The 13,763-nt window shown below is 42.3% G+C and overlaps 6 protein-coding genes and 2 long non-coding RNA genes across 10 annotated transcripts; 3 read left to right on the forward strand and 5 right to left on the reverse strand.

The window, feature by feature from the left end:
* Positions 1-78: 78 nt before the first annotated feature.
* On the forward strand, positions 79-898 carry LOC108160487 (NADH dehydrogenase [ubiquinone] 1 beta subcomplex subunit 3). Of its 2 annotated transcripts, none has more exons than XM_017294509.2 (3): positions 79-167; positions 402-546; positions 612-898. In XM_017294509.2, exons 2-3 carry the CDS (start codon positions 419-421, stop codon positions 799-801), a joined length of 318 nt encoding a protein of 105 aa, XP_017149998.1. In that variant the 5' UTR covers positions 79-167; positions 402-418; the 3' UTR covers positions 802-898. The 2 variants fall into 2 exon arrangements, with proteins under 2 accessions (XP_017149998.1, XP_017149999.1); XM_017294510.2 differs by lacking the exon at positions 79-167 and adding an exon at positions 198-294.
* Positions 822-2,097, reverse strand: LOC108160486 (mRNA export factor). Its single transcript, XM_017294508.2, has 2 exons — positions 1,584-2,097; positions 822-1,523 (listed from the first exon to the last, which is right to left on the reverse strand). Exons 1-2 carry the CDS (start codon positions 1,992-1,994, stop codon positions 891-893), a joined length of 1,044 nt encoding a protein of 347 aa, XP_017149997.1. The 5' UTR covers positions 1,995-2,097; the 3' UTR covers positions 822-890.
* A 1,900-nt stretch (positions 2,098-3,997) lies between these two features.
* Positions 3,998-5,333, reverse strand: LOC117187942. Its single transcript, XM_033390937.1, has one exon. The coding sequence runs from the start codon at positions 4,894-4,896 to the stop codon at positions 4,297-4,299; it is 600 nt and encodes a 199-aa protein (XP_033246828.1). The 5' UTR covers positions 4,897-5,333; the 3' UTR covers positions 3,998-4,296.
* Positions 5,334-6,790: 1,457 nt separating this feature from the next.
* On the forward strand, positions 6,791-7,828 carry LOC108160160. Its single transcript, XR_004472395.1, has 2 exons — positions 6,791-7,233; positions 7,287-7,828. It is a non-coding gene; the product is annotated as an uncharacterized LOC108160160 (long non-coding RNA).
* Positions 7,829-9,166: 1,338 nt separating this feature from the next.
* Positions 9,167-10,741, reverse strand: LOC117187940 (GPI mannosyltransferase 1-like). Its single transcript, XM_033390936.1, has one exon. The coding sequence runs from the start codon at positions 10,715-10,717 to the stop codon at positions 9,317-9,319; it is 1,401 nt and encodes a 466-aa protein (XP_033246827.1). The 5' UTR covers positions 10,718-10,741; the 3' UTR covers positions 9,167-9,316.
* Positions 10,703-10,960, reverse strand: LOC117187943. Its single transcript, XM_033390940.1, has one exon. The coding sequence runs from the start codon at positions 10,932-10,934 to the stop codon at positions 10,737-10,739; it is 198 nt and encodes a 65-aa protein (XP_033246831.1). The 5' UTR covers positions 10,935-10,960; the 3' UTR covers positions 10,703-10,736.
* LOC108160157 lies at positions 10,918-11,654 on the reverse strand. 2 transcript variants are annotated; one of them, XM_033390938.1, is made up of 3 exons: positions 11,493-11,654; positions 11,275-11,422; positions 10,918-11,219 (listed from the first exon to the last, which is right to left on the reverse strand). In XM_033390938.1, exon 3 carries the CDS (start codon positions 11,208-11,210, stop codon positions 10,944-10,946), a length of 267 nt encoding a protein of 88 aa, XP_033246829.1. In that variant the 5' UTR covers positions 11,211-11,219; positions 11,275-11,422; positions 11,493-11,654; the 3' UTR covers positions 10,918-10,943. The 2 variants fall into 2 exon arrangements, with proteins under 2 accessions (XP_033246829.1, XP_033246830.1); XM_033390939.1 differs by having other exon boundaries at positions 11,275-11,436.
* A 932-nt stretch (positions 11,655-12,586) lies between these two features.
* LOC117187944 lies at positions 12,587-13,290 on the forward strand. The gene is made up of 2 exons (XR_004472396.1): positions 12,587-12,876; positions 12,934-13,290. It is a non-coding gene; the product is annotated as an uncharacterized LOC117187944 (long non-coding RNA).
* The last annotated feature ends 473 nt before the right edge of the window (positions 13,291-13,763 follow it).

The raw sequence follows: 13,763 nt of genomic DNA on the forward strand, positions 1-13,763 counted from the left end.
TAAATAATAAAGAAATATTCGAAAAATTAAATCTAGCAAACGCTTTTTTCAAATATCGATAGACACTATCTTGGGCACACTCTTTGTCATTTCTTAGCCCCTTGTTGCGATATATCGATAAGTCAGCTAGGAAACCCTATCGTCACATTGATCATCTCTAGACAACTGTGTGTACTTTATTAATTTTATTTTTCTGATATTTTCTCCGAAGTTCACAGGGGGAAGGGTGTTATTACAGTTACAGTTGCATTTAGAGCTTTTTGTGCCTAATTCCTATTCATTTTATTTTGCCCAGTAAGCCGAAGAACTTTCAAAACATAAACATTCTTATGTAATTGTTCAGGGATAGGTTAAACTTGCAAATTACACGAAGAATCTAATTGATTTGGTTTAAATTCCAGCAAAGGCACAGCAAACAATGGGCGGACATCACGGAGAACCCTACAAGGTGCCAAATCCATCGATCTACAAGGTGGAAAACGTACCACAGCTGGTGGAAGTGAAAGAAGCTCTGGCTCGCCAGGGATTGAGTGATCCATGGCTGAGGTAATTGCATTCAATTGCGATGTATTTGCTGTCCTATTTGATATTAATTGTTTGGATTCTTTTAGGAATGAAGCCTGGCGCTACGAGAAGAAGGCCTTCGGCACCCACAGATCTCGTCTGAACGCCTTTCTCTTCCGCGGTCTCGGCGTTGGCTTTTGCGCCTTTCTTGCGACCATCGCCGTCGAGTACGGTCTGGGCATTGGCAAGGGCCAGGGCGGCCATGGGCACGGTCACGACGACAAAGGCCACCATTAGTGAAATTAAATAAACATGTGTTACACTCTGAATTAATTTTATTCGCAGTTCATACTGTCGATTAACTCCAAACTAAAACAAGCCTCCAATCAATTGATCCTTGGCTTTAATTCCTCGTAGCACGAGCGCAAGAAAATTTGTGGCTTCTTTCCTGGATTGAAGTACTCATGGCCCTTTGACCAATCGTATCCAACCGCGTAAGCGAATATTTGGCCATTCGAATTGAATCCGCACTTGGTTATAGACTGATCCATGGCATCGCTAGACTTGAGCTTAGTACGGGCGTCCTTATCCCAGAAGCTGAATGTGCCATCAGAGCCGACTGTGACCAGAGTGCCATGCACCGGATGGAATGCTATGTCGTTTACGGCGTAAATGTCCTGGAAGCCAGAGCTGCTTGTGGAGCGATGACACTTGAACGTGAAGTTATCTTTGGGATTAGCCGGATTCACGTATTGGATGGCCACGCGACCCTCAATACTGCCCAAAGCGTATCCAGTGGGCTCTTTTTTCTTATCCCTAAAAATCGATATGGTGCGATGCTGATATTTCAATGGACTCTCCTGCCGCTTGTACTCGCTAGGAGTGTTCTGCAGCGAGTATATGATTAGGCCCCGCGATGCAGTGCCCACAACGGCCATGGGATACTCCACATCCGCACAATAGCAGCGTTCAGGTAAGTTAATTGCCATCATTGGGTTGGGCGATCGGGTATCCCAAAACTATTTAACAAAGGAATTAGGTTTTAGTGTATTGGAGCTGAAGGAATGGCAGAGGCTTACCTTCAATGTTTTATCCCAGGATCCGGTCATCAGACACGTGTAGTTCGGCCCCTTTACCATGTGACATGTTTTTACTGGCCCATCGTGAGCCGCCACTTGCATTACTTGATCCGATCCCAAGTCCCAGAGCTTTACTTGCTTATCGCAGGACGCCATAAACACTTTCGTACCATCGTCAGACCAGCACACATCGAGCACTGGTCCGCCCATTGATTTGATCGATTTTGGCACTGTTGCTCCATTCTGTTCCACCTCCCAACAACGTACGCTGCTGTCCCAGCTGCCGGCAATCAGGAAGTTTTTGGAAGGCAATGTGCTTGGGCTGAACTCCAATGCCGAAACAGAGTCGTCGGGCGGCGATGCCACCTCGAAATCGTTCATGCGATTCGATGATTGTGTGGCCCCAAACATGATTTTATTCTTTAAATGTCGCAAAATTGTTGAGTTTTTGTTGTTTTCGTCGAGAATGTTGTATTGTGTATTGCTTAAAGATGAGAGCAGATTAGAGATGCTAAATATATATCAATACATCGATAATATATATGTGGGTAATATTTTTTAGACTGGCGAAATTATTATTGTGTGGATTTTTTTTATCATCTATTATCAATTGGGAGATAGTTTACGCTATTTTTGTGCTGTTTCACGTCGCGAGATAAGATGTGCCGACTTTTATTTCTACTTATCGACGCACAGGTTAGCTTCACAAAATTATCGGTATTTTTGTGCGATAAGCGGAACCTATCGGCGTTTTATTTTGAAAATAACAATACTGTAGCCGAGTTTGATTGGCATTTGATAAAAATCATGGTTTTCAGTCACAAAATCATCTAGATACAATAGTATACAGTAGAGGAACCTGCCTCTGGTGAACTGGTGAATTCAAATGAAAGTAGTTTGCAAAATGTTAACATCAATGAAACGGTATGCCAACATTCTAACTCCTACCTAAACCCGGTTGCACTCTTGTATAGAGTGCCAATCATTTTCCTTGGAAAATAAATATCAGGAATGCTCTTCTGAGTAAAATAAGACACAGGCATTCCGCGCATAGCGGATCCAATCGATTGGCAGGACTGTCCCGATCACGAAAAGACATGTCAGACAGATCGGCCATACAGAAATAGACATGTATCTTAATTATTTGCAAAAGCAAAAGTTCAGTTCGTTATATCTCGACAAAACGGTGAAGGACCTACTTAATGGTGCCGGTTTTTGCCCAATTTAATGATGTAATGGGGTTTGATTTATTTAGAAATTATGGCAAAATCATAGGCCGTGCTGCGAATACCCTATTTTATTTACAGTCACGTCACACCAGCTATATGGCTGGTAAATATAGCCAGATCGAGTGTAAATCGTTTCTTTATAAAAGTGCATCTGAGGACTCGGGCTTTACAGCTGCCTCTGTTCACCTGTTTCTGTTTATATCGCCGAGTATTACTGTATCGAATGATAAAGCCACATATGAAAGTGGTTTAAGTTACTTTTGTATTGCATCATCCCTCAGTAGAGGAAGGGCTGCATCATCTTAATGAAACTCGAAGAATACGTTTAATTCTGCACCACTGTTAAATATTTTAGGGATGTTCTTGGACGATTCTAAAAAGAGTTATAAATCACTAAAAAGAATCCCACATAAAAGCGAATGATATAAACGCTTTATCTTTATATACTGAGGCATCGTATCCTGTTTATACCGCCTATTAGTACCAGTAGATAAGCCCGGAATGAAATGATGTTGTCAGTGCGGAAGTTAGGTCCGATGGGTAGATCTGGTACGTTGGGAACCCCATATTTATTAAGCAGACTTTAAATATAGTATAACAAAAACAATTCAGTGTATATTATACCGCATACCTGTCCACACATTAAAAAGGTAAACACAGTTTTTCGGGTACTACACTTTGTTGCTTTGTATTCAGCTGTCACCTGTGTAAAAAAAAATCCCCCAGAATTGATATTCGGCACTCAATTTCCAAGGGCAAATTTTAGTAAGAGCGAAATTCATTTATATAATCATCATATTGATATTGATAAAATCACATACATACGTGTTTAGGTACTTATTTACACGGGGTGATTTTTCCAGTGACAAAGAAAATAGGTCATTGAGATTAAGAGCGGGGGATTGCTTGAAAACCACAAACATCAGCCTCGCATCGCAGTGAGTAAGATATTAATTCTAAGAAGTTATGAATGGGAATAAGACAACTAAGTATAACAGAGTACGAGCAATGCCCCCGCCGAAGAAAACTATATTATTTGCACAGTTGCTGGGAAGTTTACCCAGCGCTTCAATGCTATCGGTTGGGGGACTTTTCCGAAACAAAAATATCCTTGTCTGCTTCTTTGAAACGTTCGTTGGAATGAAAAATAGAGAGGGGAACTCGTATAATTTTTTTTTTATATTCATATTTTAGTTTATTTAATCAGATTATTCATTCTTGGAATGAAGCAAAATCTTTTTTCATTATGGGGTATGCTACGGCTATAAAAGTAGCTCTATTCAATGTGCACTTAATCATTAACTACTTGGCGTATAATACTTTACAATGCTGAGTGTTATGTTTGTAGCAGTCGGAAGTTGCATAAGATAAGACTAATGACTACAGTCGGTAGGAACCATTTAGTACAGAGGCAAGAAACAATTACATTATTAGTCTTTGGCCAGGTTGACTTTGACAGCTCCCTGTCTCCTCTCCTCCTAGGTTCATATGCTCACATTGATGGCATTCTTGATCACAATATTCCCGGCCACGCCATTCACGATCATGAGATTGCTGTCGATCTCAATACCCATCGATGGCGTCTGCTTGGGCGTCTCCTTGGATTTGGGGGTGCGGGTACGCTTGCTGGGCTTCTTTCCGCTGCTTTCGAGATCCAGAGATTTCACCACCTTCAAGAGGCCGTTGCAGCCTGTGTAGTCGACGCTCTGCTGCTGGGAATCACTGCCCAAGTAGATGCGTCCGTCATTCCCCGTATACTTGATGGACCCACTATTGCTCTGGATTTTCAATCTGGTGGCGTTGCCGATGACCTGAAGATAGCCCGTGTTGCTGACAATCCTTATCCGGTTGCAATTGCCGATGATACGCAAATCCCGGGTATTATTTTCGATGCGGTACTCCTTGCAGTTGCCCACCAGATCCTTGCTGATATAGCTGGCACCCTCTTGTGGCGAAGGGCTCCTCTTGCCATTGCCACTCTTGGGCTTATTCGGTGCTTTATGCTGCTCTTTGTTGCACTTCGAGCAGTCGTCATCGTCATACGAATCACTGGCCGAATCAGCCTCTATCACACGCACGCCCATTTTGTGTGAATTACCTCAGTTTTCGTCGTTTCTTTCCACTGCTAATCACCCAGGCAAAAATCACCGCTGCTGTAGTCCGGTTAGCAGTTGCTCATTCTCTGTCTCTTTCTCTTTCTCTACTCGTATATCTCTCTGTGTGTATGGTTGTGTGGTGCTCAGTTCGGGTCGCTCACGGCCTACGGCTCTCTGGAAATGGCTGCTAGGTGATGAGCAATCGGACGGTGGTCCCCGGCTTTGGTTTGTTAAGGTTATAATATCCAATTGTGTTTTTTGTTGCTAATAGCGTTCAGCGATGCGCGTTGATAATGATCGGGTAACGTCTGCTTCCGCAAGGGGAACTCCCGCTGTTTTGTATTTGAGTTCACTTTCGCGACGCGACTGGGTGCCAGATGTTGACTGAATGTTAGCTTGTGGGCTTTTGAACGATATCAGTGCCCGACGACCGCTTTTATACCGGCCCGATCGTCTCTGGCAGCCGTATCGGGGCTTTTTTATTTTCACCCGATGGCTGACTCGAAGAACACTTAGAAGGCATCATCAAGGCAATACATATTTCGGGTGCTTCGTCTTTTGGGGAGCCCTCTGATAGGTCTATAATACCTATTGGAAGTGATTAATACTCACCTGCGGACGCTTTGGAATGGGTTCACGAAAATGATTACCTTATTCATATTACCTGTGCTCTATGCGGTGCATAGAAAAAACACCTATTGCTTAGTAATTTTAGCGACTATCAGCTGATAAAACGCAACCAAAAATGTGTGGGGTTTTTTTCAACTTCTCTTATCGTTTGTTAAGTCTGTTGATTCCAGTATCGGTCATAAATTTTGTCAGCAACAGTCGCATAATTAGAACACCTGAACGACAAAAGGTAATAGCCCTAGATTAGACGATAAAGTTGTCCGCAGGGAAAGATTCCGATCTATGTACATATGATATGATATGCATTTGTAAGTATAGTCCGAAGTGTTAGTTGCCAGGCAAGATAGTTTCACTGTAGCTTCCATTACTATGTATGTACATATGTACATACTCGTACATGCATATTTATCGAAGGCATTCGCTTCCCACTCGCAATAATATTCGCACCAGAAATGAATTAACATTTCCAGACAAAGTTCAATTTACCGCTTGCTTGCGCTCAGTATTCTCTCTCCCTCTCTCTCTCTCTCTCTTTCGAGTCGCTTCTCCAGATCTCTCTGCTTCGAGACCGGCTGTTCATTTATGCGTTTCAAGTTCAGATTAAACGTTTCATTTCGATTTCAGTCGCCCGGCGAGCCGGATCGGAGCAGAACCTGAAAATGCGTATCAGACGTAGCATCGGATCGAATATGAAATTTAGCGTAAACATTTGTGCGAATGTTTGTTTATTGGGGGGAAAGCACCGCAACGCAATGGGGCCATATAGCGGCAATCGACGAGGCCACTTGAAATGCCCTGCATAATAAATAAAAGGGTTGGACCACAATAATACGAGGGGGTTGCGTCAACTGGTACTTTTTTGTGGTGCACTTTTCCGAGTGCAGTTGTTGACAAATCCATTATCTTTTTAGAAAAGTTATTAAATGATTTATTTTGCCTGTTCATCAATTTTAAGGCCGTAAACGGGGACTTTTCTGGAGTTATCTCAGTCACACTCGACAAAAGCCAAAGTCGAAATAAAAAATAATGAAACGAAACATTATTAAGTACAAATTTCTCAATTCTATATCAGCTACTACGTGTTCTATAATATCAGATAGCCCGCGGTTCCAGCAGCTCTCTTACATCACAAAACTATCAGAAAGAATAATGAAATGGTTCGACCGAAAGAAAAACCCCCCCACGACCTATCATAGACACCTGCAGCCGCTATCTAGCACGCGTCTGGTGGCAGACGCTCGCTCCCTCACGGATGGAACGGCGCAAAAATCACCAATGCCAAACAATTGTATCTGTTGTTTAGATCATTAACCGAACGAACCTTTGTTTGTTGTTTTTGAGGATCTAAAACAACATTATTGTGTCGTTTGCCAACAGACATCTGATAAGTTGTGAACATTTTTAACACGTTATTTCGCAAAATATGGGAAATAGTAATTGCTCGATGAATATGTATATGCATATTTGTTGTGTGGAACCGGTAGGATGACCTCATCAATTTCAAATGCCCGCCAAAGTGCGCACAAAATAAAGCTGCGAACATATGTTCGCTTGCCATTCGCCTGCTTGCGATAAGTATACCATCCCTATTAAATTTTGTTGTGAGCTTTTTATTGTGAAACGCTCGAAATTTCATTTGTAAATATATACAAAACCCGCGTTCAATGGAGGAAGACGCTATTGCAAATCAGCCGGGTAAGCGTAAGGATTTCATATATGAACAGTATTCTTAACCAACTTACTATCAGATCGCAGGATGGAGTCGAATTCAAGTGTTTTGGCAATTGGGGACGAGACCAGCGAACCTTCAGAAAGAGTAACCGGTCTTACGCACAACGAGTACACATTTAAGGAAGAATTCCAGATCCGTTTGCAGAAGTTACTACTTCCAGATGCTCCTCACCTGGCAACTAGAGCTGATCACGATAAAGTCGAAAGATTTGTGGGATCAGTTGTTGAGAAAAATGGTAAACAATACTATGAATTCGGTCTACAGAACTCTAGACATCAGCATGTCATATCGGGACCAACGTTCGACCCAAAAAGTGTTACATTATTAGTAAAGAATCGGATCAGTAAAAAGCACTGGGTAAATGAATCAGTGATTGAGTCTAAAATGCGATGGCCAGAGGTACAAAAAATAGTTATGGATTGTTTAAATGAGCAAGACAATCGTATATATAATTATTTACGTTATTTGCTAGAAAATCGTAAGCGGTAAAACATTTGTATACGTTATATATGATGTGTTTTAAGTGCATGTACCTAAATAAATGTTTAATACAAAATCGCCCTTTAGCTTCCTATTATTGTTTACATATGCGGCCTCTAATGCGCATTAGAATGTACCTAACGTCACTCAGAAATTAGTCGGTAGATAATATCCAATGCTACAAAAGTAAACCATTGAGCAGTATTTCAAGAAACTTTTACAGAAACTACTACTGCCAGCCGCAAAGGAAAATTTGGTGGAAAGGTTTGCAACAAGATAAGTCAAGAAAATGGGAAGCTTTGTTATGAGTTCGGTCCAGACAATTTCAAACCAGGAAGTATCATAGAAGGATTCACGGTTGACGACAAAGAAGTTAGAAGAACACTGGATTAATGACAGCGTGATTGAGTCTGAAATGCCGTGGAAACCAGGTCAATAGTTTCAGAGAATTTATGCAGCAAAATCGTATATAAATTTATTATAATATTGTATTGGTCGCTTGTGAAAATCATGTTAAATTGTATAGAGTTTTGAAACAAGGAGTGAGGTAACGCTTAGTTATAAAAGACAACAATTTTGGCTTTAAAACTTCCGCCCTAATGTGCCTTCAAATAAGTGCCATTCCACGTAAATGAAGTTAAAAAGCACCATATAGTAGCACCATTCCCATCACTAACATTAAAAGCTTCTTTTTGTTGTGAAATATTTTGTATGATTTCGAGCTACCACTAAACAACCCGACCATTTAAAAGGTTGGCCCTCAGTGCTTATTGCCTAATTGTTGCACAGATATTCATAAATAAAGCATATATTGTAGTAAACAACAAACCCAAAGCAATGGAAGTCGAAACAAACAACAGTGCCAGTAATGACTCCATCGATCAAATTGAGTCATCCCAAGGTCCAGTGCTGAATATTTCTGGGAGACGTCGAGACACTCCTCGCATTAGGGGGAAAAAGAAGACGGCTGATGCTAAAGATGCAGGGCATGGACAGCCCAAAATCAGCCCTAGAACATTTCCAACGATCCTAAGTAGAATTCTGTTGAAATGTAGCTCTCCACCACCACTGCCCCCAAGCGATCCGTACAAAGTCGACTACACACAGAAGCTGTGTTTCCTGTGTGTAAAAAAACCAGTCGAACGGAAGCGCTTATACCATATGTTCCTGTCGACGTCTACGCCTCTAGGCAACGACTTTGAGAAAGTGAATTCTATGTACAGGAATAAAGCAGACTTCAAAATTGACCACCAATTCAGCGTGGGCACAATATGTGCAGGATCACTGTACCGCAGAGTTCAGAAACACTTTTCCGATGCTTCGTGGAACAAGCAAGGGAATGTTTTTGAAATGGAAATGATTGGAGAGTGTGACGCCTATGGGGTTCAAAATAAAGTGTATCAGATGCACAGTGAGGAAGTGGAAAAACTATTTAATTACATAAAGTACTTGAGCATTACAAAGAGCTGAACCAAAACTGTCTTTAAATATCTGAGCTGTGATTGTTTTTTACATCTTTATTAAAACTCGTCTTTAAACATACTTGTAGTATGGGTTGTTTCTTGGTTAAAGCAACTTCCTATAACTAATCTTAAATTGTGTGAACCCATAGTGGCTCAGTAGCTGTTCTAGTATGTATCCGTTTGTTACAAAAAACACTGCGCCCTGCAGTCCAATCCAGTTGAAGCTGTTCCAGGTTTTGAACTCCAGCAGATACGCGGGGAGCAGCCACAGCGCCTGGGCCAGCAGCCAAAGGACCAACAGGAATATGGATCGGCTCCACGACAGGAGTTTGAAGTTGTTCAGGCACAGGGGCAGGATCGCCAAGTACCAGATGAAGTATTGTGAGGTCACCACGGAGTTGTAGGTAACGCTTACAAAGGCCACGGTGAAGATGCAAAACGGCAGCGTCTGACGAAACTGGCCAAAGCTCAAGCTCAGGTAGAGAATGAGGCAAAACTGCGGAGCTACTAACAGCAGCTTCGTCAGCAACGCAGATTCCTCAACTGTTGCCGCGCTGCCCAGATATTGAAGCAAGAACTGCAGTGAGAAGTTGTGACGTGAGTCCTTGCGCACAAAGTGGTAGAGGTAGGCTTCGTAGATGTATTGCCAGCCATAGAGTGAATAGAAAGTCCACGTGAAGGCCACTAGACTGAGAAGTGTGCCTAGGACCAGGCAGAACTGTTGCTTGTTGGGGCGCATGATTTGGCGCAGGAAATCGAACGGCGTTCGCGTTAGACGTGATGACAAAGACAGATAGTAGGCCAGACTAAATAGCAAAGGGTATAGTCGTAAATGGATAACTAGTCCGTGGGCCAGTCCGGCGGCAAAGATGAGCCAATGCTTGTGCGACGATTTGTGTTCCGATCGAATCAGCAGATAGATGGTCAAGATCACAAAAAAGCTTGAAAAGCAGTCTCCGCTCCCGCGTGTGGATATTACTGCCGTCAGCGGATTGTAGAGCCAGCAGCATGCGGAGACGCGAGCGATGTTTTCTGGGTGACTTCGTTCGTCCAGCGCATCGAGGGACTGGTCTGGTTCATGGGGCCTGTTGAACTTGCTGAGCAGATGCTGCACGGTCTTCTGGTACTGACTCTTGATCTCCATGTGCACCAGGTGATAAATAAGAGTAGCAATGAGCAAATCGAAAGTCGCGTAGAGTAGTTTTCCGCACGCCGGGTGTACCAATATGTTTAGTGTCTGAAGATATGCCATTATAGGGCTGTAACGATAGGTGTGCCTCGCAAACGGAGTATCTCCCGCCAGCACTTGACGGGCTCCATCAGTGACCACTTTGTAGTCGATGTCCGTGTAGGGCACCGCAGACTTACTGTCGTGTATTTGTCCGTAGCAGATCAGAACAAGGCGAATTAGAGCGGAGATCAGCAGATGGGTTCTAAAGCTAATATGCAGGATTTGACGGCCAAATCGTTGCCATCCGGTACTCGCCACTTTCGTTCGTAACATTTTGTTTATTGCTCTTCGTTTACAACTTTGTTTTTAGCTCCATTGCGCTCTTTTGAATGCAGCTCAAAAATTCTTTAAACTCGGCGTCGCAGATCTTATGCTGCACGTTCAGGTCGCGCGACACGCAAATTGCATATGCTGAGGCCTTGTCGGCACACTTTGTAAGCAGAATTGGGTAGTTGCGGAGACGTTGGTTGGCTTTGCGCACCGATTCCATTCCTCAACGTTAACGTTTGTGCGGCGGCACACGAATCTCACTGGGAGGCAAGGGATCTGCTATGAACGCGTCGTAAATGGGCTTGGAGAAGAATATGAGTAGCGAGCTCGTCAGGAAACTGATCTGAAACAGTCGCGGGTTTCGCTGTATCCAAGTGCGCTTGGGCAGCACGGCTGTACGACGGCGCTGACCAGGTTGTTGTTGTGGCTGCTGCTGCTCCTTTTTGTCTAACAAGTCTTGAATGTCTTTTGGTGGCTTGTACTGCGGTATGGACATTATTTTTCTCTGTTGGTAATGAAAGTTAGCGTGACTTACAGCATCAAGCGCATCGAAAACTCACGACTTGCCGGCACCTTTGGATGCTTCTGTTAAGTATGGTTTTTCCAAATCGATTCCACTGCAACAAAGCGATACCTTATGCCACTTTAGACAACATTGGCGCATAGCCTCGAGAACGTCAGCACATTTATCCTCCTGGTAATTGTTTTCTGCAATGACGATTCTTGATAAGTGGCACAAGCTTACATAATAACAAAGGAAACCATTTCAGGTACGTACCGTTCAAACAGGCTTGTATGCGGCAGGCGTTCGCTTTGCAAGGATCCTTCTTGCGAGATGCAGACATGTAACTATATAGCTATTTTCATCTATTTTAAACGCAAACTAAAATTTCTTATGACATGTGTGTCTTCTTGCTAGTGATGTAAAATAACATCGATGCATCGAGCATCGTTGTTTTTCTGCCGATGTTTACTGATGTTTTCCGATGTTTTTGCTGCTACCGATGTTTTGCAAAACATCGATCGTTTAATTTCAAATAATTGCGTATTTGTCGTCTGTAAGCAGCAACACAGCAATGCCAAATAAAGTAAACATATTTGACTTAAAATGAATCAAATTTATTATAGATGGTATACATTTGTTTAAATATGATACTGCGAACGCCGTTAACATCATTCGAAGGCAACCCGTTGTGTGTTTGGGAAGGTATGAGGAGTACTGTTCAGTCACAGACATATACCTTATTAATATTACAGAATATACAGTACAATCTCATACACAATACTCATAAATACAATTGTCCATGTCACTTCATGTGAATGAATATGATGACACGAAAATTACATTAGCAACTAAGAATAGACAATTGCACTTGTAAACTCGAACCCACCAAAAAGGATGAAGCAAAAAACTATTAACTTTGTTGCTGCCAAGTACCTAAGTAAATGCACTGAAATGTAATAAAGAATAAATCCGATGTATCAATCCAACATCGATGTTTGATTTTGACAACATCGATGTTTTCATTCAAACTTACATCACTAAGTTCCGTTCCTTGGTGCCCAACAGTGTGACCGCGGATTTATTGACCAAATATACCAACATGCCCGCTGAAATATACCGGAAAATATCTAAAATATTTAGAACAAGTACACTGTTCTGTGACAGTCTGGCAATATTACGCGAGTGCTCAGTGAATGGCAAGTGCCGCAAGAAGAACAGTGCTGCCAACTCTCAACAGGATAATGGCTGTTTTTAGCTTGATGCGCGTAATTAATGCTTTTAACAATTTTTTTTCAAGTAATATTTAATATTTCTTTACAGTATTTCCATTGACCCTTCTAGCTCTACGGGATTAGTTTTAGATTTGAATATGGACGACATAGTCGTACCAATCATGTCTAGCTAATTATTGGACACTTCGTAGTCAACCCATAGCCGTATATTTAAATAACAATTAGTAATATCGTTTCACTGCCAATAAAAAATTACATTATTCATAGAATGGTGATGTCAGTTCATACACCGAACATGTCGCAAAGGAACTTTCTGGATTGGAACCCAGGGTCGTCGGCATTCGGCTAGCGCCGCGTCATCATGAGCCAGCCATGACGCCCATTCATGCATCGCCGAATCAAAAGCTGGGATAGCTTCGAGACGAGTAAGTGAATCAGTATGTAATTGTGGACACAATTTAAAAATATTTCTTCTTTCACAGAGGACCTATGTATCGTAAGCTTCGCCACAAACGAAGTCGTATCCGATTTCGACCCGCCAGACGGGGTCCTATCAAAGTATCCCAGCCGGACAGAATCGTATCCCAGCAGGACAGAATCGCATCCCGTAGCATCCGAGTCTAACAAGCCATCGACAACAAGGACTTTGACTATGGCAACCAAGCGAGGGGCTACGCGGGCTACTACACTTTAGATACATATCGTTGTTGTTAGGTTTAAGGATATACGCGTTCATACATTTAGATAGTAGATACACATTTTATCCACTTGTTTATTTATTTATACTAACGTACCCTATACTAAGCTAAGTTCTGATGAATAAAATGATTGAAAACTCATCCTTTCTGTCTTCTGTTTTGGGGACAATATCCCGGTTAAAAAAGGCGTGGCACGCCCAGATCGGTTCACAAATAGCGGAGAAAAATACATATTTTTCATTCGGGAAATTGTCCTTGATCCTTGATAAGGACTCCATCAAATCAGGGACATTTTTTCGACCACAGGAAGCCGTCGCACGCCTAAATCGGCCCACAAATAGCCGGAAAATCTAGATCTGTATGGTTCGTTTGTTGTAGTCCTTAGCGAAGGATCAAGGACAGATCTGATAGCAGAAGCTGGCGTACGTCGCGATCGGGCCACGAAGAAGGGGGAAACCAAGATATATGTGTCTGGAAAAAAAAACCTGAATCCTTGGTCCTTGATAAGGACTGCATTAGATCAAGGAACCTATTCCGAGTACGGGAAGCCGTCTCACGCCTAGATCGGGCCACAAATAACGGAGAAAACAACAAAAGTTGTTGTTGTCAATTGT

The sequence above is a fragment of the Drosophila miranda genome, chromosome 3 (genome assembly GCF_003369915.1).
Source record: "Drosophila miranda strain MSH22 chromosome 3, D.miranda_PacBio2.1, whole genome shotgun sequence".
NCBI classification, from domain to species: Eukaryota; Metazoa; Arthropoda; class Insecta; order Diptera; family Drosophilidae; genus Drosophila; species Drosophila miranda.